General features: G+C 44.4%; 1 protein-coding gene across 1 annotated transcript in view; it reads left to right on the top strand.

Annotated features, from left to right (window-relative positions):
- The window catches only part of LOC126269545 (histone acetyltransferase type B catalytic subunit), an 83,650-nt gene that overhangs the window by 13,326 nt on the left and 44,278 nt on the right, over positions 1-26,046 (top strand). The window contains exons 2-3 of the mRNA XM_049974001.1: positions 13,804-13,875; positions 13,972-14,047. Of these exons, the coding sequence (XP_049829958.1) occupies positions 13,806-13,875; positions 13,972-14,047 (146 nt within the window). The 5' untranslated portion in view covers positions 13,804-13,805. The remainder of the gene's footprint in view (positions 1-13,803; positions 13,876-13,971; positions 14,048-26,046) is intronic.

Below are 26,046 nucleotides of genomic sequence, written 5' to 3'. Positions count from 1 at the left end.
TCCACTTGCTCACTTTTGAGGAAGCCACTGTAACGTTAATGTGGGGCCCTAGTCACGTCATTCTGATGGGAGACGAGGTTGCTGATGCTGCTGCCAAGGCTGCAACCCTTCCACCTCGGCCCACTAGTTCTTCCATTTCTTCCTGTGATCTGTGTTGCCATCTGTCAACAGATGGTGTCACTTTGAAATCATCACTGATCTTCTCTTCATGGGAGCAAGTTCCGAGGAATTAAACATCTCCCAGCTGCTTGTCTGACCTCGTTTCAGCCTTCTTGCCGTGAAATCATTTTAGCTAGATTGCACATTGGGCACTGTCGTTTCAGCCATTGCCATTTAAATGGCGGTCCCCCACCACTTTCTGCTCGTTGTGATCAACTGTCGACTGTTTGCCATTTCTTGACCGGATGCCCTTTTTTTAATGACATAAGTTTTATTGTATGCTTGCCGTCTGAGTTATTAGTTGCTTCAATGAATGAAACATGGGCTGTTGACAGTGTTTTACTTTTTATCCACAGTAGAAATACGGTGGAAAAACATCTAGTCTTTAGTTCAGGATCTCTGTCATTTCTACGGTGTATTTTGTGGACTTTCCTCCAAGAGGAAGTCCTTGTTTTTAGCTATCTTTCTTTCTGTTGATTGGGCTTAGTGTCCTAAGGTTTTGATCTGGACATGTATTACCTGTCGTCCTAAAACAAAACGAAAGAAGCCATTTTCTGTCAGAAACATGTAGTTTGTGTTCGGGAGACCTGACAGCAGTTAGCAAAGCCCCCCTGTTTCTTAAATGGGCCTCCCTCATCTGTGTTTTAATATTTACTGACCCTGTGAGTAGTCACTTGGCTATTGACTGATGCTATTCTTGCCACCCTTTGGTCTCCCCCATTCATGACCACCTTGCTAACTGTTGTGTTGCCTGCTCAGTTGTATTTCTGTTTCCCAAGTCACATAGGTATCCCGTGGAATGAATTTGCTTACAGTTTGGCTTGAGGTGTGCTTACTAGCTTCCTGTTAGCTGTTCGTTGATGGAATGCCCCTTTCCTTTAGGCCCTTCATGTTAAGTGTTGACTTCCAGAGTCATTGCCTGGAATTTTGCTGGACAATTCACAAGTGGTTAAACAGGTTCTCAAATTTCTTCATGAAAGCAATTTTTAATCTGTTATAAGGTTTTAAACTGTCAGGTACAGGAGCAGGGACAGGGTAATTGGGGATGGGACGTCTCCTGCCGTGTGCGAAGTGTGGCTGATCACTAACCCTACCTCCTCGACAATGCCACTCTCTCATCCCTCTTTTTGATTTGGTTTGCTTCCTTTGTGCTGCACCCAGTTTTCTATTCTGGGTGTCAAACTGTGTTGAATAGTGGGTGCTCTTAACTTTACAGAGCATTCGTGCGGTCCCGGCTTGATTATGGATGCACGGTGTATGGGTCTGCAAGACCCACTTATTTGAAGCTATTGGATGTGGTGCACCATGAGGGGATTCGGTTGGCCACTGGGGCATTCAGAACGAGCCCCATACTGAGCCTGTGTGCAGAGGCAGGTGAACCGCCACTTAACCTCCAGCGGCGTCTACTAATGGTGCGCCATGCCTATCAAAAATTATCCACACCATACACGCCTGCATACCACACTGTTGCTCGGCCTCCACCGGAAAGGCTTTATCGCAACCGGCAATGAGCAACAAGGCCCTATGGGATTCACGCAAAGGATTGCATTTTAGAGATGGGTGTGGCCGGTTTTAATGTTTCATGTCGAGGTTGGAGCAGATACACCCACCTTGACTCCTTCAGAGGCCCAGACTGATTTTAGATTTGGCAAATTTTAAGAAAGACAGTACATTAGATTTTACTTTCAAATCTTTACTTTTTAACATTTTAGATAGGCATAATGATGTTACAGTAGTATACACTGATGGATCCCAACAGGGGGATTTTGTTGGCTGCTCAGTAGTGTTCCCTGAACATGTCATCAGGATTCGCCTTCCCCAGGAATACACTGTTTTTTCCGCAGAACTTCACGCGATCCTGGAGGCATTGGAGCAGATACGGTGTACCCAGGGCAAAAACTTCCTAATTTGCTCTGATTCACTGAGCGCATTAGTCACTGCAGAACCTGTACCCAGCGGAGAATTTGGAACACCTGATTTACGACCAAACTGTACATCCTCCGACGACAGTGCAAGCAAGTGTCCTTTTGCTGGGTGCCAGGGCATGTGGGCATACGGGGAAATGAACAAGCTGATAGAGCTGCCAAGGACGCCTGCAGATTACTGGAGGTGACACAATGTTCTATTCCTTTGCAAGGTGTTGTTTCTGTGCTGCGGCAGAAGTATATGCAATTGTGGGAGGAGGAATGGCTGGCGGTGAGGGAAAATAACCTGCGGTTGGTGAAACCCACCGTCCAGCCGTGGTGTTCCTCCTGCCGGTCACCTAGGCGTGACAAAGTGACCCTTACACGTCTTCGCATAGGGCACTGTCCTCTTAGGCATGCCTTCTTACTACGGCGAGAGGAACCCCCGCTGTGTGATGCCTGTGGCGTACAAATCACTTTACGCCACATTTTAGTTGAGTGTGATTTATATCGTTCTGTCAGGGCGGAAGTTAATGTTAGTGAGGATCTGCCCTCGATTTTAGCCGATGACGAGGCGAGTGTCAAAAAAGTTTTAAGGTACTGTGATGTTTCTGGGCTTCAGCCTAAAATTTTAGGTTGGAATTTTTAGTGTGTTGCCGAGTGGCTAACCACTCCTTTTTATACTTGTAATAGGCCAGTTCCAAACATGTACTATGTGTTTCATTTTAACCCTTTCCCCTACGTTCTCTTGCAGTTACCCTCTTTGTGCTGCATTCCACTTTGCAACTGTTGACGTGCAAACTGCCTATGTAGCCTTTCACCTTTAATTTTAGTCTTATTTTTTCACTTGCTGCATTTTAGTGACACTCGTCCGTTGTTGTTTCTGTTCGGGCGCTAAAGACTACACTTTTGAGTGCCCATAACACCATATCCACCACCACCACCACTTAACTGTAATGAATTAGAGGTGGAACAGTTGAGTGGAACATAACCTGTTGCATGTAGAGCCCTTGAGATGCCCACATGGTGACTTTCCTATTTCCTTCATCTTGCTTTTATTATTCATTCTCAGGGTATATGTCTCCTAGAGCTGGAATGCGAAAAGTTGGTTTGATGTCACTTCCCCGAATGATTTTAGAAATTCTGATGAAATGTTATCTGTGGTTGATCTTAAGTCTTCCAAAGCTCTCTTCAATTCTGATTCTAATACCGGATGCCCTATCTCTTCGAAATTGACACCTGTTTCTTCTACTATCACATCAGACAGATCTCCCCCCTAATAAGAAGCCGTCATTGTACTCTTTCCACCTGCTCACTCCCCTCTGCATTTAACAGTGGAATTCCCATTGTTTTTTTAATGTTGCCACCCGTGCTTTTGATTTCATCGATTTTGCAGCATTTGTTAACATGCTGCTTAATTTCCTATTGTTGAAATATGGCTCCACCTGTGCATGGTAAATTCCTTCAACACCATACATTTTAGTTTCCCTAGTATGATTGTACAATGTACAAAATCAAAAGCCTCAACAAGGTTACAGAAAATGCTAACATGTAATTTTGTTTTGTAGGTCTACAAGAACTGAGTTAGAGAGATTTACTGCTTTGTGTGTACAGAAATCTTTTGCAGAGGCTAAACTGAGTTGTTGTTAAAAGTTTATACGTAAGGTGTTTGACTTCTCTGCCATAAGCTATGAGTAGGTGGGAAATAGCCCTGTAGGTATAGTTAAGTTGCTTATAGCCGCTTTTTTTTTTATAAATGAGTGTTACGGTTGCATGCTTCATTATTTCGTGAAATATGTCTTGGCTCATTGATTGATTGTATAGTTTACTCAGGTACAGATTTCAGTACTACTTCGGTTGAAATACCATGATAACAAAAATAACTGCTTTTCAGTGATGTAATGAGTCTTCTGAGCCCTACAGTAATACATTTAGCAAGACCAATGTTTTGTGGCACAGTATAAAGTGCCTGTAATAGTGACTATATCTGCTTTAGATAGTCTAATTTGTTAGTCCCCCCATGAACCATGGACCTTGCCGTTGGTGGGGAGGCTTGCGTGCCTCAGCGATACAGATGGCCGTACAGTAGGTGCAACCACAACGGAGGGGTATCTGTTGAGAGGCCAGACAAACGTGTGGTTCCTGAAGAGGGGCAGCAGCCTTTTCAGTAGTTGCAGGGGCAACAGTCTGGATGATTGACTGATCTGGCCTTGCAACATTAACCAAAACGGCCTTGCTGTGCTGGTACTGCGAACGGCTGAAAGCAAGGGGAAACTACAGCCGTAATTTATCCCGAGGACATGCAGCTTTACTGTGTGATTAAATGATGATGACGTCCTCTTGGGTAAAATATTCCGGAGGTAAAATATTCCCCCATTCGGATCTCTGGGCAGGGACTACTCAGACGGACGTCGTTATCAGGAGAAAGAAAACTGGCATTCTACGGATCGGAGCGTGGAGTGTTAGATCCCTTAATCGGGCAGGTAGGTTAGAAAATTTAAAAAGGGAAATGGATAGGTTAAAGTTAGATATAGTGGGAATTAGTGAAGTTAGGTGGCAGGAGGAACAAGACTTTTGGTCAGGTGACTACAGGGTTATAAACACAAAATCAAATAGGGGTAATGGAGGAGTAGGTTTAATAATGAATAGGAAAATAGGAATGCGGGTAAGCTACTACAAACAGCATAGTGAACGCATTATTGTGGCCAAGATAGATACGAAGCCCACACCTACTACAGTAGTGCAAGTTTATATGCCAACTAGCTCTGCAGATGATGAAGAAATAGATGAAATGTATGATGAAATAAAAGAAATTATTCAGGTAGTGAAGGGAGACGAAAATTTAATAGTCATGGGTGACTGGAATTCGTCAGTACGACAAGGGAGAGAAGGAAACATAGTAGGTGATTATGGATTGGGGCTAAGAAATGAAGAGGAAGCCGCCTGGTAGAATTTTGCACAGAGCACAACTTAATCATAGCTAACACTTGGTTTCAGAATCATGAAAGGAGGTTGTATACATGGAAGAATCCTGGAGATACTAAAAGGTATCAGATAGATTATATAATGGTAAGACAGAGATTTAGGAATCAGGTTTTAAATTGTAGGACATTTCCAGGGGCAGATGTGGACTCTGACCACAATCTATTGGTTATGACCTGTAGGTTAAAACTGAAGAAACTGCAAAAAGGTGGGAATTTAAGGACATGGGATCTGGATAAGCTGAAAGAACCAGAGGTTGTACAGAGTTTCAAGGAGAGCATAAGGGAACAATTGGCAGCAATGGGGGAAAGAAACACAGTTCAAGAAGAATGGGTAGCTCTGAGGGATGAAGTAGTGAAGGCAGCAGAGGATAAAGTAGGTAAAAAGACGAGGGCTGCTAGAAATCCTTGGGTAGCAGAAGAAATATTGAATTTAATTGATGAAAGGAGAAAATATAAAAATGCAGTAAATGAAGCAGGCAAAAAGGAATACAAACGTCTGAAAAATGAGATCGACAGGAAGTGCAAAATGGCTAAGCAGGGATGGCTAGAGGACAAATGTAAGGATGTAGAAGATTATCTCTCTAGGGTTAAGATAGATACTGCCTACAGGAAAATTACACACACCTTTGGAGAGAAGAGAACCACGTGTATGAATATCAAGAGCTCAGATGGCAACCTAGTTCTAAGCAAAGAAGGGAAGGCAGAAAGGTGGAAGGAGTATATAGAAGTTTTATACAAGGGCGATGTACTTGAGGACAATATTATGGAAATGGAAGAGGATGTAGATGAAGACAAAATGCGAGGTAAGATACTGTGTGAAGAGTTTGACAGAGCACTGAAAGACCTGAGTCGAAACAAGGCCCCCGGAGTAGACAACAATCCATTAGAACTACTGACGGCCTTGGGGGAGCCAGTCATGACAAAACTCTACCAACTGGTGAGCAAGATGTATGAGACAGGTGAAATACCTTCAGACTTCAAGAAGAATATAATAATTACAATCCCAAAGAAAGCAGGTGCTGACAGATGGGAAAATTACCGAACTATCAGTTTAATAAGTCACAGCTGCAAAATACTAACGCGAATTCTTCACAGACAAATGGAAAAACTGGTAGATGCGGACCTCGGGGAGGATCAGTTTGGATTCCGTAGGAATGTTGGAACACGTGAGGCAATACTGACCTTACGACTTATCTTAGAAGAAAGATTAAGAAAAGGCAAACCTACGTTTCTAGCATTTGTAGACTTAGAGAAAGCTTTTGACAATGTTGACTGGAATACTCTTTCAAATTCTAAGTGTGGCAGGGGTAAAATACAGGGAGCGAAAGGCTATTTAAAATTTGTACAGAAACCAGATGGCGTCATAAGAGTCGAGGGGCATGAAAGGGAAGCAGTGGTTGGAAAAGGAGTGAGACAGGGTTGTAGCCTCTCCCCGATGTTATTCAATCTGTATATTGAGCAAGCAGTGAAGGAAACAAAAGAAAAAAATGGAGTAGGTATTAAAATTCATGGAGAAGAAATAAAACTTTGAGGTTCGCCGATGACATTGTAATTCTGTCAGAGACGGCAAAGGACTTGGAAGAGCAGTTGAACGGAATGGACAGTGTCTTGAAAAGAGGATATAAGATGAACATCAACAAAAGCAAAACGAGGATAATGGAATGTAGTCAAATTAAATCGGGTGATGCTGAGGGAATTAGATTAGGAAATGAGACACTTAAAGTAGTAAAGGAGTTTTGCTATTTAGGAAGTAAAATAACTGATGATGGTCCAAGTAGAGAGGATATAAAATGTAGACTGGCAATGGCAAGGAAAGCGTTTCTCAAGAAGAGAAATTTGTTAACATCGAATATAGATTTATGTATCAGGAAGTCATTTCTGAAAGTATTTGTTTGGAGTGTAGCCATGTATGGAAGTGAAACATGGATGACAACTAGTTTAGACAAGAAGAGAATAGAAGCTTTCGAAATGTGGTGCTACAGAAGAATGCTGAAGATTAGATGGGTAGATCACGTAACTAATGAGGAGGTATTGAATAGGATTGGGGAGAAGAGAAGTTTGTGGCACAACTTGACTAGAAGAAGGGATCGGTTGGTAGGACATGTTTTGAGGCATCAAGGGATCACAAATTTAGCATTGGAGGGCAGCGTGGAGGGTAAAAATTGTAGAGGGAGACGAAGAGATGAATACACTAAGCAGATTCAGAAGGATGTAGGTTGCAGTAGGTACTGGGAGATGAAGCAGCTTGCACAGGATAGAGTAGCATGGAGAGCTGCATCAAACCAGTCTCAGGACTGAAGACAACAACAACAACAATTTGTTAGTTTTCAGTTAGTGTTACGAACAGTTCATTGAATTCAGTGACCAGTGATGTGAATTTAACATCACTAATCTTGCTCTTGCTCCTGCTGATGCTATCAGGGAGCTGAATATTATTAGGTATACTGAGCTGATTCATGTCTTGTGTAATGATAATACTCCAAATTTCCAAATTAGTTCTTGGAATTCTGATTTTTTGTGCATGCCAGCATGGTTTTAGCCATTTTGATGACACTGGAAAATGTTGCAATACTGCTTCCTAGTGCACTTTGGCTTGATTACAGACAGTATTAAATGCCCCCTCCCCCTCATCATCTTAACACAATATACCATTGATTCCAGATGTTACTCTTTCACTCAGCTACTACTGTAATTGTTCTTCACCCACTATGAAAGGAAACTGAATTCTTATAGTTCTAAGAATATTGTTAGGAAAGAATTAGTCATCTCCTTTCTGTTGCTTGAAAAGTAAATTCTATTTGGGTAGTGGACCAAATCAGTAGTTAGGATTCTGTGAAACAGTACTTCTCCCTTCTTGCTTAAAACCTGGACTGATGGAGATGCTGTCTTGTTATCGCTCGACCATCATGTTTAGATGAACAATTTATTATGGGACTCACTTATATTTTATCAGATGCAGTTAAATGTAGAAATAAACTGTAAATTGATGTTACATTGCTTTTTTTTATTCTCACTGGAAATGTAAGTATGGGGACAAAATCAAAGCTGTAACTCTAACTCTCCCTCTATCTTAGCATTCCACTATGTTGGTGTGTAGTTGGCAATGGGCTTACTGAAAGAGTACAGGTCCAAGCCTCTGCGCAGAGGCCTCTGTGAGCCACCCCTTTCCATTAGAAATCAGTTACTTATGGGGTGATATTTGTTCAAAATGTGCTTTATATTGCTTTCCAGTAATTTTTCAATGATTAATTTGAATGCATTTTCATGGGTCAGAGAAGAGCAAGAATACCATTAGAATTTGAAGTAAGGGGCAATTTACCAGACCAGTTAGGTTGAATTTAGTGTGTTTTATTGCAGTTTCAGTAAATCTGCATCCTGCTATCAACTAGGCCTTGGATAATTTTCAAACTGACAGAGTATGCTACAGTTAGTAAAGGACTCGGAGTTAAATTATCAAACATTTTTCCTGGTTTTACACAAAGAACAACCAACCACTGATATCTATGTGCATGATAAGTATTGCATAGCCAAACTTGGATCATAAAAATTGCTCGGCTCTGAGCCACTACCTGCTTGTAGTTTCATTACACCACACACCTATAGTCATACATCTAAGCACTCATCTCTGGTTGTTACAATATGTTATGCTTGTTACAATATGTTAGATAGGCCTAGGAGCTATGGCCTTACAATTTATACCGATGAGTTTAAAATACATATAAAATTCTGTTTCTCTGTGGTGAGATTTCTCACAATCAAATTTACTGCATGAGTGTATGTGACCCAAAACTTCTGGAGCATATCAGAAGTGGCTGAAGGCATAAGTATCATCTATCCAGATAGCCTGATTGCTCTGCAGAATATCTGTTAAGCATATGTTGCAGCAGAGGAAATGGTGTTGAATGTCAAGAATACTTTCTTCCATGTATGAGGAGATCAGGTATTTTTCGGTATTAGAGCATGTGAGAACTCTGGGTAACTAATAAACTACCAACGGCTGGAGGGACTTGGGCATCTTACGATAATCTCTTGGATCACTCACCACCAAGAAGAAAGTTCATGTCTAATTGTGAAACTGACTGACAGTACCAAACAAAAATTTAAAGGACATAAAATTAACGATCCTGTGCTGAAGGATGTCTGATTTCTCAGATGGAAAGAATTCATCTTAATCACAATGAAAATACAGCACTGTTCCCTAATTCATCACTTTCCTCTATGGTGAGCAGCCTGACAGTATCCATCTTAAATATTATTTATTTTATAAATTTTCAAGGTAATACCTATGTGAAATGCCTTCTATTTTAGATGATTAGACTATTGTCATAAATTTGTAGCATTATAAATCAGGGCTAAACTGACATGTTGATGGTTGCAGTAGGCTAGTGACTGGTTTCTCTTTTTTGTTAGCAATAGGCCATCCACATGTTTTTGTTTTTGGCCTTTTTTATTTTCTATAATCTTTAAGAATGATTTTAATGTAATGTTTGTGTGGTACTATCCTGCATCTTAATGGGCTTTAAAGGGTCTCTTCACAACATCTGTCCATTGTGTCCAAGGGCATTGTTGTTCAGTGCTCAGAAACAATAAGCCAAACAATTTTCCTCTCTGTCCCCTCCCCCACCTTTGAGCTGCTCTGTGGTTCTTTCAACAAGTTACTTCAGTAAAACTAAAAATACTTTTTATTTCAGTCACCATTTCTTTGCTGTTTCTGTGTCAAACCTTCAGATGGTAAATAAAGAAAATTACCTCTTTGAATGTTATCAAAGGTTTAATTAAAGAATCTAATGCATGCTGTGTAAGCTTAATGTAATATTTTATAAACGAAAGCTAATTAGATCAAACCATATATGAGAGAGGTATCAATTCTGTCTTTTTTTTTTTTTTTACGTGTCCAGAACATAAATATAACTTACAGTACATAGAATATCATACATAGCATATCACATAGCATATCATACATAGCATATATATTACAAGTATTACAGAGAGTATGTGCGTCTTTATATTCCATGTGCTGCCCAGTATTCCGCTGCACAGACTGCCTTATCATTGGCGATAATCAGATCGTCCATGGACACAGGTTCCGACAGTTTCCTGCAGTTGAGTAGGCGCTGATGGTCTTGAGGTTCACCACATTCACATAGTTCGTCCCCTGAGATGTATCCCGATTTCTTCATGTTCTCCTTACATCGAGATACGCCGGTTCTAAGTCTATTGAGTACCTTCCATGTTGTGTATGGGAGATGATGACCTATAGCAAGTTATTCCTTGGGGTTGTCCCAATATTTCTCTGATGAGCTACACCAGAGTTGTATCCTATGATCTGCAGGTGATGTCTGGATTGGTCGCGTTGTCTGGAGAAAACTTTTTCTTGACTTGAGTCTTGGCGTTTGATGTTCGCATCCAAACAGGGGGTGTCTCTGATCTGTCTCCTGCTTTTTTCTTTCCACTTCAGCTACTGTTCTCCTTCGGATGTCTGGCGGTGCTACGCCCATGAGGTGGTAGATTTTGTCAACAGGGGTTGCCCGCAAGCAGCCGGTTACAATTCGTCCTGTTTCATTTAGGGCAATATTTACCTGTTTGGCATGGCTGGAGTTCTGCCATACAGGTGCTGCATATTCAGCAGTGGAGAAGCACAAAGCGAGGGCAGATGTGCGGAGGACCTGTGGGTGTGCTCCCCAGTTGTTGCTGGTCAGTCTCCTAATAATGTTGTTCCTAGCACTGACTTTCATTTTTGTATTTGTACAGTGGTCGTTGAAGGTGAGGGACCGGTCCAACTTCACTCTGAGGTACTTTGGGGTGTCACAGTGGGCCAGCTGTTGACCTCTCCAGGTTATTCAGTTTTCTCCATGCCTCTCTGTTCCGTAAGTGAAATGCACACACTTGTGTTTTTGGGGGGGGGGGGGGGGGGGGGTTTGGATTCAGGTAGTTGCTATCGTAGTAGTTAGATAATGCCTCAAGACTTGTTGTGAGTTTTTCTTCCACCTCCTCAAAGGTTCTTCCTTGCGCTGCAAGTGCTGTGTCATCTGCATAAATGAAAGATCTTGTGACAGAATTAACAGGCTGGTCATCAGTGTAAATATTAAACAGCAGTGGGGCTAGCACACTTCCTTGGGGATACCATTTCTCTGTGCCTTCCACCGGCTCCTCTTATTTTGTAGGGTAACAAAGAAACGTCTGTTTTGTAGCAGGCATCTTATAAACTGTGTTAGGTGGAAGTCTTTCGTGATGGCATAGATCTTTGTTAACATTTTCGTGTGATTAAGGGTGTCATATGCAGCAGTAAGATCCACAAAGGTGACACCGGTGATCTGCCCGCGTTCATATCCATCCTCTATGTGCTGTGTCAGGTTAAAGATCTGTCCACAACACGACCTCCCGGGGCGGAACCCAGATTGTTCTCTGATCAGTCTTTGATCGATTTGGTCCGAGATGCGATTGAGGATCATTCTCTCTAAAACTTTGTATAGATGACATAGGAGTGATATGGGTCAGAAATTTGTGACATCTGTGGGCTGTTTCCCCGGTTTCAGTAAGGCCACAACTTTGGTTTTTCTCCAGATCTTTGGTATTTGCAATGTTGAGACACAGGTGTTAATCGTTTTTCAGCAATTGCCATGCCTTTCTACTATTTTGTTTCATATCGAGCTGCGTCATAAAATCGCACCATTTTTCTTTCCTTCTAGCTGATATGGCTAGTATAAGTTCTTCACCAACCTGTATTGTTTCTTCAGCAAATGGGTCATCTTCAAAAAGGTGTTCATATTTATTCATAAGTGTTTTTGTATCTTTGTCTATTGCTGGTATGTAAGTTGTTCTACATCCGTGGGGTATATGCCTACAAGAGACAGCTTTCACCAGCTTCATAAAGCTATCATATTTCTCTGGAGAAGGATCTAGTTCAAAGATTTTAGAATCGAGTTCTTCAGTAAATTTATCCTATTGTGCTTGTTCAGAGTTAAATCTTCTCTTGAATGGGGTACAGCTGGGTTTGATGACTGCTTCTATAGTGCAAATAATTGCTCGGTGTTGTGTCCTTGGAATTGGGTCTCCCATTTCTGTCTTCACTTGGTGGGCAACATTTTCACTTGCAAAGATGTTATCTGGGTTTATATCCACGGCCCCACCTTCCACTCCTGAAGGAGTATGGCAGTTTTGGATCATGTATTAACTTAAGCCCCTTGCTTTCTACCCAGTTTTCAAGATCTTCTCCACTTTGGTCTGTTTCTCTGTAGCCCCATGATACACTGTGGCAGTTAAAATCTCCCATGACCAACTTCACTGGTTGTAGATTGAAATTATCAGGTTCTTTGAAACGGAATACATTATTTGGTGGTTTGTACACTGATGTTACTGTATAAGTCTCTGTTGCTACAGTCAGTATTTCTGTGTCGTTATCTACAGTTACATCTGCGGATGAGATGTTGAGGCCTGGTTTAGCAAATATTGCACTGCCATATTGTTCGCTGGGTCTCTCAGTGATTAATGTCATTTCATGTATCCTCGGCCTTCTGTCATTCGGACCTCTACGAGTTTCCTGGACGAGCAGGAGATCAGTTCTTTGTCTTACACATATTGGATAGTAATAATTCTTTCTCTGCTGATATTCCTTCTATATTTATGGAGATTGTTGTAACAGCTGGCTTTGAAAAAAGACTTTTTGATTTATAATTTCGTGTAATGTTCCGGTGGTGGAAGGATCTGCCTCTGGAATTACTCCCAGCGTTGCCCAGGGTACGCCCGATCGCTCATGTTGACATGTCGTGTCGTATTTATCTCTTTGTTGCGATCTTCGAGGAGGCCCCTTCCGTGTACCCCCTTTTTTTTTAATGATCAACCAGGAGTAGAGGTGGAGTAGTAGAGGTATACTTATTCTAATTTATTTCACATTAGCAAATAATAAAAATATAATAACTGAAATTTTACTTCCCTGTTAAACTGAATGCATCAGCAATGTGGTTTTCAATTTTGTTAATTCAGATAAAATACAAATTTTGGAGGAAGTAAGAATTCCACGAACAATAATAGATTATTGAAATTTGGGGCCACACTATTTCTTTTCTGATCCTTAAGTCACAGCAGCATCAAGATGAATAAATTAGCAGTAACATGACAAGAAATTCCTCAGATAATAATTTTTTCTTATTTTGAAATAAGAAAATTCATGTTCTCGATTACTGTTCTAAGTATTATTATTGGGGTGTTAAGAGGTTTTTTTTTTTACTACCATTACCATCATATTCATTAGGTGCGAATGATGAATAATTAATGCATAAGAGAAAACTTATTAGAACTATTTCATCACACAAGAGAATTTCTACAGCTTCTGAATCTAAATTGCTATTTTTGCATGTACTTGACTTATGCACTGGTGTTGAATTAATCCTCATAGTTTTCGATACTGTGATGAGAGTTGTGGATCTCTCTCTCTCTCTCTGTCTCTGTCTCTGTCTCTGTCTCTGTCTCTGTCTCTGTCTCTGTCTCTGTCTCTGTCTCTGTCTCTGTCTCTGTCTCTGTCTCTGTCTCTGTCTCTGTCTCTGTCTCTGTCTCTCTCTCTCTCTCTCTCTCTCTCTCTCTCTCTCTCTCTCTCTCTCTCTCTCTCTCTCTCTCTCTCCAAACATTTATTTTTGTGTGTAATTCTTTGTGATTTATTTACCTTTAAACACATGTTGTTAGAGATTGAGATTGTTGTATTACATGTGCAATTTTCTATGTATGTTGAATAATTTTTTAGCAATGATATTTTTTTCCAGAAATGAATTCCTTTGAGAAGCCACTCAATCCTTTCGTTTGTAGCAGTAATGATGCACTGGAACTGAAACTTGGTAAGTTATTTCACAACAGGTTCATTCTGAATATAACTTATTGTTCATGAAACCTTGTGCCTTGTCAGTAATACAGTTACATTTGTGTTTTTTAAGTTCGGAGCCCAGAAGACTTGGAAGATGATGATGCTTCAATGAAACCAGAGATGACTCATCAGGTGTTTGGAGATAAGTAAGGGGAAACAGATTTTTTATCCAGTTGGTTGGAGATTGTCTACCACAGTGTTTTCCATTGTGAAACATTTCCTGCACTCACTGCTGTATTTGAACCATTCTTTGTCTTTTTGCATTGCTGTTTTAAGCAAAATGACTTTAGATAGCAAAAGAGAATGATATGTAATTGTTTTAGTTTCAATTTTGCTCTTGCAACTCAGTGTAATAAGGGGCATGGCTTCAGAAAATTCACTATTCATACCACCAGTTTCCTCACATGCATCATCCTTGTATTTTTAGCACAAAGTGCTTCTTGAGTTACATAACAATGAATCCCGTCTGTTGATAGTAATTTTTTGCTTGTTTGTGATCAACTAAATCTTTAAATTCCTTCTGCATGGTGATGCAATGTTAATTGGCAAATTTGCGGTACCCATCAGTTATGTGACTGTGTAACATATAATAAAAATTCTCATCCTTCTCTTATTCTCGTGCATTTTTAAAGGCTTGTGACAAATGATCATTAGACTGCTTCAAAGACATCAACTACACATGTGAACTAACTTTAAACCACAAACAAATAGCAAATGGTAAACTGCTGGCACCGTGATTGTGCTGACTTGAAGAATGTTGTGCCAAACAAAAAACGTCACACTGCTATGCTAAATGAAATATTGTGCTGTGCTGAGTATTTGTTAGGAATACTGAGCAATGCCAAGACAGGCTGTGCCTTGGCCCACACATTAGGCCTGCATGAAATTTGTTTTGCTGTGGCTAATCCTGATATATGGCTTTGGTTTGAACATTTAAATATATGTTTCAAGTTAAAGTTTGCCATCTCTTTCTCTTTATAACCTTCAAACTATGGCAACAATCTGGAATTGTTGTTCCCGCATTAGAAACCCTGTGACTTGTCGTTGATGGGTACATTTAATTATTCTGCCACCCTTCAACATTCATTATCTGTAAACTGATTGATCAGCATTGTTGATCTACTGTTCGGACAGCTCCAATGTTTCCATCACATACCCAATGACGGCACAACCATACATGAGATGACATCAGCTGGAACTAGAAAAATAGCTACCATGGTTTCTAGTGGGTGATACAACACTCTTTGTGGAAGAGAAATGAATGTTATGACAAGATTGAAAGCCAACATCATTAAATGTTGGCTTGAGTGGGGCATGTAAAGAAACCTCTGGCTGTCAGTTTAGCCCCTTAGGTGCCACCCAATCTGTTCTTCTTACCTGAATCTGACAATGAAATGCTTTTGTGTATCTAATCTTAGAGCGTAGTAGGTACACCCTCATATATTAAATAACAATTTTAAATTTTTACTTGATAATCTTGTTTTGAAGTTGATGATCATTCAGTTTTATTAGTTAATCATTAATGTACTAATTGTAATGCATATGGTAGTATTATTACTGAACAAAAGACTTGTATCTGTGTCTAAGATTACTATGAGATGAATGAGGGAGTTATAACCGTGTATTAGATTGATGAATAAGTTTATAGTGTTTTTGTTTTGCATTTTGCTCTGGGTTTATTTATCAATTACCATTTTTTATTTGTGGTTCACTGTTGCCATTTGTGTTTACATATAGTAATTTTGTGATCTGGAGATTATGAATGGAGCTGTGGGTGGTAGAAAATGGAGTACCAGTTGGAGAAATTGGAAGAGTTTCAGACAAATTCTTCTGTTTGAGTTCAATAGATGGGCCACGACAGTGGAGCCAGCCAGAAACATTTGTTCGGTGTTTGGGGATAATGCCATTGGATAGATGTATCAACTCAACCTATGCCTCTTAAATACTAGGGCCCTCACACAGTTCAGTGTGGCCCATGGCACTTAATCGGCCGTTGATGTATCCCTCTGCAGCCCAAGACTTCTCCCATCTATCCACTGGAGAGCCCCCGATGACTTGTGTAATGGTGACAACTTTCCTATCTTCCTGTCACTCCCCCAGCACTATTCCCCTGGACGTCTACCAAGATGGGCTTTAAACAAGGCAGACTGGGATACTTTCACCTCTGCTGTCACTGTTGAATCTCCCCCATATGGTACTGTCAATGTGGTAGTTGAGGTGGTCACCAGAACGATTGTTTATATGTGGAAAACACGACCCCTTGTTCTTTAGGGTGCCCTCGGTGAAAGCCAGTACCTTGGTGGTTGTCAGAAATCACTGAGGCCATTAAAGAGCATCGGTGAGCTTTATAGTGACATAAGTGGCACCCTTCCCTAGAGCACCTAATAGTTTTAAAACGGCTCCATGCTCGTGTTCGCCATCTTATAAAAAGACAGATAATAGGAGTGTTGGGAAGGTGACATATGGCACCCAAAGGCGAGATGTACCTCTCCCAAGTCTGGTTGACCATGAGACGTGTTTGTGGTTACCAGACCTCGACAAGTGTTACTGGCATTATCATCAATGGCGTGTTATCTACCGATGCAAACTTATTTGCAAGCACTATGCTTGAGGCTCTGTGTCAGAATTATCACCTAGCATTTTGCACCTTCAAACAGTAGATGGAAAAGAAAGACCTTTTGTTCACTGAACATCACAGTGAACCCTATAATACTCCATTTACAGAGTGGGAGCGTCTCAGCGTCCTTGCTCATTGCCCCGACACAGCTCCTGGGCCAGATCGGATCCACAGTCAGATGATCAAACATCTCTCATCTGACTACAAGCGACATCTCCTTCTCATCTTCTATCTCCCCCTGTGGTTCTGGGTATAAGAATAGGCCTGAGGTATTCCTGCCTGTCATAAGAGGTGACTAAAGGGAGTCTCTCACATTTCGGCTTTTATGTGATGGTCCTCTGTAGGGTTTGACCTCCACTCTTCAAACTTTATCCAAAGAGTGAGCCAATTGGGGAAGGGTGCCTTCCATGGTGCACCATGTCTGTTATGTCTTGATCTGCAGCTTGCTTCCGTTATGTCACATTGCAGTCCTGCTAATTCTTCATCTCTTGTCTCTTGGGCAAGGACACCTTCCTGGGCACGTTTTCCACCATGCACTACGCAGTGTCGTTTTCTGCACCGACAATGACCATGGACTTGTTTGCACCTGATATCCAGCATGGTAGCCAGTCCATTGTGGTGGGGCCGCCATGTACCTTGTTGGCTGTAGCCCCCTGACAACACAGGGATCTTTCTACTGGTGCCTGCACTGTTAACTCCCCATGTATGTCAAGGAGTAGTTGCTTGTCATATTGGGGCATCGGGACTCCTGGCAATAGTCATCCTGCCAGGTGGCCTCCGCTGCAGCTGGGTGGCACCTGTGGGGAGGACCTGTGTTCGATGTGGGTGGCAATGAAGAGTAGCACGTCATCACTTGCTGGTGATCAATCACCAGCAGTATCTAAGCATTCCCAGTCCCAGTACAATGCAAGGAAGTACGACCCTAAATCGTTCCCCTCCCTGGCCACCCCATGGGAGGAAAGCCAGTCTAAGGATGGCAGCGAACCTTATTCAACTCGGTAGCTCGCTTGTACAAGAACTGATGGGGACTCCTTTGTTTACAAGAAGCCACAGTTTTTTGTAGAGAATTTAGAGGACAAGTCCGGGGAGGTGGAGGGCTTATCCAAAATGTGCTCTGGGTCAGTTCTAATCAAGACAGCATCCTCTGCCCAGTCACGGCGGTTGCCCATTTGCGATAAGTTAGGGGATGTTTCAGTTAGCATCAGCCCCATAAGAGTCTCAACATGGTTCAGGGTATTATGTTCCACAGGGATCTTCTTCTGTAGTCAGACAATGAACTACGCGCCAACCTAGAACGACGAGGTGTTCACTTCGTCTGGTGTGCCCATTGGGGTTCGAGGGATAATCAGGTAGACACCGATGCCTTCATCTTGGCCTTCGAGGGTGACGTCTTACCCGAGAACGTCGAGGTGATGGTTTACCGCTGTGATGTGAAACCATATATCCCTCCTCCGATGCAGTGTTTTAAATGCTGAACTTTTTGCATATGTCTTCCCGATGTACTTCTGGCATCATGTGATGAGACTGTGGCCGTCCTTCGCATCCCAGTACTCCATGTGCTCCGCCTCCCATCTGTGTTAACTGCGGAGAACATGATTCCCCGTGTTCGCTGGACTATAGGATATTCCAGAAAGAATGGAAGATAATGGAATATAAGACCCTGGACCGCCTGACCTACTCAGAGGCTAGGTGGAAATACGAGAGGCTCCATCCTGTGCCAATGTGATCCATCTACTCCAGGAGCAACCCCCCCCCCCCCCCCTCCCCCCCTTCCCCCCCAACCATCGGGGACATCAGGTCCCCCTTCCCAGCTGGAGAAGAGTAAGACTAATTCGGCTACTCTTGCCAGGAAGGGGTCCCTTGGGGACCTCCCTTTGCAAGTTCCGACCAGCGGAAAAGTGGACACGTGCAAGTGGATGAAACAACCACCATTCACTGGTCGTAGGGCCTCACGGTTTTCATGTCCCTGAGACTGACCCAGTGAGGCCCTACCAGCCTGAACCACTGAAGGCACAGCGAGAGAAGCAGAAAAAGAAGAGTCCCCAAGAATCACGACATTGTAGTGGCACCCGTCCCACAGCTTCCTACAAGCTCTGCATCTGAAGATGTGACCCAGCGGCGTAATTTGCCTCCCCAGTCCCTTAACGCCTTTCTCTGCCATGGAAAATATCATCCTCCAGTAGAACTTTGGCGGTTTCTTCCACCATTTAGCTGAGCTTCGACAACTTATCATCCTTCACCCTTTCTTCTGCATTGCTCTTCAGGAAACTTGGTTTCCAGCCATGCGAACCCCCGCCCTCCATGGCTATTGGGGTTATTATAAGATCGTGCAGCTTATGAAAAAGTATCTGGTGGCGTCTGCCTCTATGTCCTTCACTCCCTTCAAACGAGTCTGTCCCTCTACAAACGCCTTTAGAGGCTGTCACTGTTCAGGTGTGGATGCCACAGGCTGTTACCGTCTGCAGTCTTTACCTTCCACCGGATGGTGATGTCGCGCAGCATGTCCTGGCTGCACTGATAGCCCAATTGCCGCCACCTTTCTTGTTACTGGGTGACTTCCATGCCCATAACCCCCTGTGGGGTGGGCCAGTGGCAACAGGTCGAGGTGCCACCGTTGAGCATGTATTGGCACAGCTCGATCTTTCCAGTTTAAATGATAGTGCCTTCACACATTTCAGTGTGGCGCATGGCACGTACTCCACCATCGACCTTTCGATCTGCAGCCCTAGCCTCTTACCTTCTGTCCAATAGTGTGTGCATGATGACCTGTGTGGCAGTGACCACTTTCCTATCCTTGTGTCACTGCCACAACGTCACTCTTCTGGGTGCCCTTGCAGATGGGCTATGAATAAGGCTGACTGGGATTTGTTCTCCTCCATTGCCCCTATTGAGCCTCTTTCTAATGACGCTATTTATGCAGTGATTCACTCGGTCACCACCGGCATTGTTACTGCCCCAGAATCTGCCGTTCCTCTTTCTTCTGGGTCTCCTCGGCGGCTGACTGTGCCTTGGTGGTCGCCTGCGATTGCCGAGGCGATTAAAGATCGCTGGTGGGTGCTCCAGCGTTAAAAGCGGCACCCATCTTCAGAAAAACTCGTCGCCTTTAAATGGCTCCGTGCGCAGGCCCGCCGGATCGATCGCCAACACAAGCAGGAGTGCTGGGAGCGGTATGTCTCCAGCATTGGCCTCCATGTCTCTCCGTCGCATTTCAGGGCCAAGAGTCGACACCTCTATGGCTATCGGACCCATCAGCGTCCCTGCGCTCTCACTGAATGGAGCAGTTTGTGCTGACTCCGACATAATTGCCAACTGCTTGGCAGAGCATTTTGCTCTGAGAGTTCTGCTTCTGCAAATTACCCACTGGCCTTCCACTCCATTAAAGAGTGGATGGAGTGTCGGAGCCTTTCTTTTCGCACCCGCCATCCTGAATCTTACAATGTTCCATTCAGTGGGTGGGAATTTCACAGTGCCCTAGCCGCTTCCCCTGATACAGCTCCTGGGCCAGATCGCATCCACTGTCAGACACCTTCTCGATCTTTACAATCGTCTCTGGGTCGAGGGTGAGTTTCCGTCGCAATGGTGGGAAAGCATTGTCATCCCCATTTTGAAACCTGGCAAGAACCCTTTGGAGGTGGACAGCTACCGCCCCACTAGCCTCACCAACGTTCTTTGCAAGTTGCTCGAACGGATGGTGAGCCAGCGGTTGAGTTCGGTACTAGAGTCTCAGGGTGGGTTCCCTAAAGGCCACTCTGCCGCCAACAATCTGGTGACCCTGGAGGCCACCATCCGTACGGCCGTTGCCTGCCATCAGCACCTCATCGCTGTCTTTTTTGACATGCGGAAGGTGTACGATACGACGTGACCATCACATCCTCTCTGCACTTCATGTTTGGGGTCTTTGGGGTCCGCTGTCAATTTTCATACGGAATTTTCTGGCACATCGTACCTTCTGCATGCAAGTTGCGGCCTCCCACAGTTCCTCCCAAGTTCAGGAGAATGGGGTACCACAGGGATCAGTCTTAAGTGTCTGCCTGTTTTTAATTGCAATTAACGGGCTCGCTGCACCAGTGGGAATGTCTGTCTCTGCTTCGTTGTATGCTGACGACTTCTGCCTCTACTATAGCTCCATTGGCATTGCCGCTGCTGAACGTCAGCTGCAGGGGGCTATCCACAGTCTTCGGCTGTAGCGCATGGCTTCCAGTTTTCGGCTGCTGAGACCTGTGTTATGCATTTCTGCCAGTGACGCACTGTTCATCCGGAGGTGCAGCTTTACCTCGACGGTGAACTTTTTGCTGTGGTGGAGTCACATAAGTTTTGGGGTGTGGTTTTTGATGCCCGGTTGATTTGGCTGCTTCATATTCAGCAGCTTAAACAGGTGTGTTGGCAGCATCTAAATGGTCTGCGATGCTTGAGCCGGGGCGCCGACCAATCTACCCTCTTATAGGTCTACCAGGCGTTAATCCATGACAGGCTTAATTTTGTGTTTTATTCGGGCAGGGGGATTTTTTAATCTAAGTGTTTGTCCTTTTTTGTGTTGAGTCTGGCATTTAGCCTACGGTTTTAGACTGAGTTTTTAATGTGTTTCTCGGTGGTTGGCTTTCCCTTTTTTTGTCTCTATGGTCGGACAACCACCTTATCACTCTGTGTAATTTTAATTTGTTTCGTCTGATCTCTGTCTGAGTCTTTCATGTCCTGTGTCGTCTGCCGTCTTCTCTGTTGCTCGTTTTTTATTCTCTGTGGGTGATTTTAGATTTTTGAAAAAAGGACCGATGACTGTAGCAGTCTGGTCCCTTTAAACCCCACAAACCAACCAACCTATGCGGTGCTTTTACTGCTGTAAGTTTGGTTATATGTCTTCCCGCTGTACTTTCAGCGTCACATGTCGAAATTGTGGACGTCCATCACATCCCAATACTCCATGTGCCCTGCCTCCCATCTGTGTCAGCTGCGGAGAGCAAACAGTTGTAGCCCCATCTGTTTCGCTAATTCTGGTCGGCTCTCAGAGCTGGAAGACTATACCTGCCCCCATAATGGTGAGTGGCAATTCCGTTCCTGTTGCTCCCACACCAGCTACCTAGGGAGCACTGCCCCCCCGCCCCCCCCCCCCCCCCCCTTCCAACCATCGGTGACACCAGTCCCCACTTCTCAGCTGGAGAAGAGTAGGGCTTCATAATCATCCTCAGTCCTCGAGACTGAATCAGTCAAGCCCTTCCAGTCGGAGAAACACAAAAAGAAGTCCCCCAAGACCAAGGGACGTGCGGTGGCACCCACATCACGGCTACCTACAAGCTTTGCTTCTCAGGATGAGGTGCAGAGTCTGGCGTCCACTGAGGACCTAGATCTCGCCACACCCTCAAACAACGTGGATACAGACTGCTCAGGAAATAAATCCGTGGCAGCAGGTCACCCTGGGGCATAAACTGTGCCTCATTGAATGTTCCATGCCTTCCCAGCCTCATGACCACATCATCCTCCAATGGAATTGAGGCGATTTTTTCCACTGCCTGGCTGAGCTACGGCAACACTTGTTTTCTGCATTGCCCTCCAGGAAACCCGGTTCCTGGCAATGCAGAACACTGCTCTCTGTGGATATAATGGATATTACAGGAACCATAGCGGCTATAATAGTGTCAGGTGGAGTTTACGTCTCTCCTGACCTCAGCATGCAGTGAAATTGTGCCTCTTGAAACCCCTCTTGAAGCTATGGCTATCATTATAAGGATGACACAGGAAATAACTGTCCGCAATGTATATCTTACTCCGGATGGTGCAGTACCCTTGAATGCATTGGCTGCATTGATTGTCCCTAAACTTTTCCTACTTTTGGGAGAGTTTAATGCTCATAACCCCTTGTGGGGTGGCTCCGTGCTTGCTGGCCAAACCAGAAATGTCGAAAATTGACTGTTGCAGCTCAACCTCTGCCTCTTAAATAGAGGTGCCCCCACACCTCAGTGTGGCACACGGCACATATTTGGCCATAGATTTCTCGGTTTTCTGTCCTGACCTCCTCCCATCTATCCATTGAAGAGCACATGACGACCTGTGTGATAGTGACCACTTCCCCATCTTCCTGTCACTGCCCCAGTGTCAGGCCCACGGACACCTGCCTGATGGGCGACAAGGCGGACTGGGAAACTTTCACCTCTGCTGTCACCGTTAGAATCTCCCCCACAGGGGGACATTTATGTGATGGTTGAGCAGGTCACTAGAACAATCGTTTCTGCGGCAGAAAACTTGATCCCTCGCTCTTTAGGATGCCTGTGGCAAAAAGTGGTCCCTTGGTGGCTGCCGGAAGTCGCTGAAGCAATTAAGGAGCATTGGCTAACTCTACAGCGACATAAGCAGCACCCTTGCCTGGAGCACCTCATAGCCTTTAAATGGCTCTGTGCCCGCATCCGCTGTCTTATCACACCACGGAAGCAGGACTGTTGGGAGAGATATGTCTCGACCATTGGGTGCCATACGTCACCTTCCCAAGTCTGGGCAAAGATAAGACGTCTTTTTGGGTTCCAGACCCCAACTGGTGTCCCTGGCACTAACATCAACGGTGTGTTATCTAGCGACGCAAAAGCGATTGCCGAGCAATTTTCTGAGCACTATGATCGAGCCTCTGTGTCGGAGAATTGCACAACCCCCCCCCCCCCCCCCCCCCAGCCTTTTGCACGTTCTAACAGTGGCTGGACGGGAAACTGATTTTGTTCACTATACGCCACAGTGAATCCTATATTAACAGAGTGGGAGCTCCTCAGTGCCCAGGCACATTACCCCTTCACAGCACCTGGGCCAGGTCGGATCCATAGTCAGATGATTAAACATCTCTCATCTGACTACAAGCTACATCTCATCATCTTCAACCCGATCTGGTGCGATGGTATCTTTCCATCGCAATGGCAGGAGAGCACCATCATTCCAGTGCTCAAACCCGGTGAAAACTGGGATAGCTATTGGCCCATCAGCCTCACCAACGTTCTTTGTAAGCTGCTGGAACGTATAGTGTGTCGGCGGTTGGGTTGGGGGCCCTGAGTCACGTGGCCTTCTGGCTCCATGTCATGGCGGCTTCTGCCTGGGTTGCCTCTACCACTCATAATGTTGTGTCGCTCGAGTCTGCCATCTGCACAGACTTTTCCAGACACCAACACTTGGTTGCTGTCCTTTTTGATTTACGAAAAGCGTATGACACGACCTGGCAACATCATATCCTTGCCACACTATACGAGTGGAGTCTCTGAGGCCCGCTCCCGATTTTTATCCCCAATTTTCCTGTCGTTTTGTACGTTTCGTGTCCAAGTTGGTACTTCCCATAGTTCTGTCCATATGCAGGAGAATGGAGTCCCACAGGGCTCCGTATTGAGAGAGTATCTCTTTTTTTTAGTGTCCATTAATGATCTGGCGGCAGCTGTAGGGCCATCTGTCTCTCCTTCTCTGTGTGCGGATGACTTCTGCATTTCTTACTGCTCCTCCAGTACTGGTGTTGCTGAGCAGCACCTACAGGGAGCCATTCACAAGGTGGAGCCATAGGCTCTAGCCCATGGCTTCCAGTTTTCAGCTGTAAAGTCGTGTGTCTTGCACTTCTGTCGGCATTGTACTGTTCATCCTGATTCAGAACTTTACCTTACTGTCGATCCAATCACTGTAGTGGAGGCATATCGATTCTTAAGACTGGTTTTTGATGCCCGATTGACTTGGCTACTCCACCTTCGTCAGCTTAAGTGGAAATTCTGGCAGCACCTCAATGGCCTCTGCTGCCTGAGCAGCACCAACTGGGATGCAGACTACTCTACACTGCTACAGCTTTACAGAGCCCTTTTTCAATCCTGCCTTGACCATGGAAGTGTGGTTTACATTTGAGTGGCACCCTCAGCGATGCGTTTACTCGACCCAGTGCACCGCTGTGATATTGCACCACTGTGACGTTTGCCTAGCTGCAGGAGCCTTTAGGAAGAGTCCGGTGACCAGTGTCCTGGTTGGTTCCGAGGTCCCTCCAGTGTAGTTTAGGCATGCGCTAGTCCTGGCCAGTTACGTAGCACACATTTTTAGTTCTCGTGCACATCCAAATCACAGTCTCCTTTTCCCACCCACGCCGGTTCACCTCCCGCATTGGCGGCCCCGGTCAGCGCTTCCAACTGCATTTCGTGTCCGATCCCTTCTTTCCAAACTGGAGTCCTTACCTTTACCACCTATACTTGATGTCCATTCACATACACCTCCATGGTGTACACATAGGTGGCAGCTTCGCCTGGACCTTCCACATGGCCCTAAGGGCTCAGTTAACCCTGCAACTCTCCACTATCACTTCCTCTCGATTCTCGACATGTACCAGGGCCATGAAGTGGTTTACACTGATGGCTGATGGTCACGTTAGCTTTGCCTGTTTTCATGGAGGACATATAGAACAGCACCCCTTCCCGAAGGCTGCAGTGTTTTCACTGCGGAGCTAGTGGCCACATTTTGTGCTCTTGAGCACATCCTCTCATGCCCAGGTGAGTCATTTCTCCTATGTACTGACTCCTTGAGCAGCATACAAGTTATCAACCACTGCTATCCACATCATCATTTGTTAGTGACCATCCAAGAGTCCATCTATGCCCTGGAACTGTCCAGTCGTTCATTGGTGTTTGTGTAGAACCCAGATCATGTCGGAATCCCAGGCAACGAACTTACCGACAGGCTGGCCAAACAGGCTACGTGGAAACTGCTTCTGGAGATGGGCATCTCTGAACCTGACCTGTGTTCTGACTTACACCATAGGGTTTTTCAGCTGTGGGAGACAGAATGGCATAACAGTAAGAACAACAAACTGCATGTCATTAAGGAGACTATGAATGTGTGGAAGCCTTCCATGCGGGCCTCTCGCAGGGAATCAGTTCTCCTCTGTCGGCTCCACATTGGCGACCCATTGTTACCTCCTGTGCTGTGAAGACCTGCCTCAGTGTTTGTGTGGCATCCAGTTGACAGTGGCCCATCTTCTGGTGCACTGTCCCACTTTGACTGCCCATGGACGGAATCTTGGGTTACTGGACTCGCCGCTAATTTTATATGGCCGATTTAGTTTTAAGTTTTATTCGTGATGGTGGGTTTTATCATCTGATCTAAGTTTTAGAGCATGTCTTTTGTCCCTCTGTCCTCTGCCCTAGTGCTTTTATGGTGGAGGTTTTAAAGTGTTGCAGAGTGGCTTCTCCTTTTTATTCTCATGGTTAGCCAGCCATTGTCATCTGCTTTGTTGTTTCTTTTTTCTCTCTCTTCATCCTGTTTCTTGCATTTTTGTGCTTTTCTTGTCCCCCTTTTGTCGATTTACATGTTTGTTGCCTTTCATTGTTCTCGTGATTTTTCCTTTCATTCCTTTTAGTTTTGCAGTCTCATTTGTTGTATTCTCACCCTTGTGGCATTGTTTCCTTTGGAACAAAGGACTGACGATCTTGGACCTCGTAGTTGTCCCCCCCCCCCCTCTCCGCATCTTTTAATCCAACCATCTTCAATCGGATCTGGTGCAGTGGTGTCTTCCCATCGCAATGGCGGGAGAACACCATC

This window comes from Schistocerca gregaria, chromosome 1 (genome assembly GCF_023897955.1).
Source record: "Schistocerca gregaria isolate iqSchGreg1 chromosome 1, iqSchGreg1.2, whole genome shotgun sequence".
In the NCBI taxonomy this organism is placed as follows: Eukaryota; Metazoa; Arthropoda; class Insecta; order Orthoptera; family Acrididae; genus Schistocerca; species Schistocerca gregaria.
Note: the sequence above shows the minus strand (reverse complement) of the source record. Positions and strands in the feature narration are given on the sequence as shown.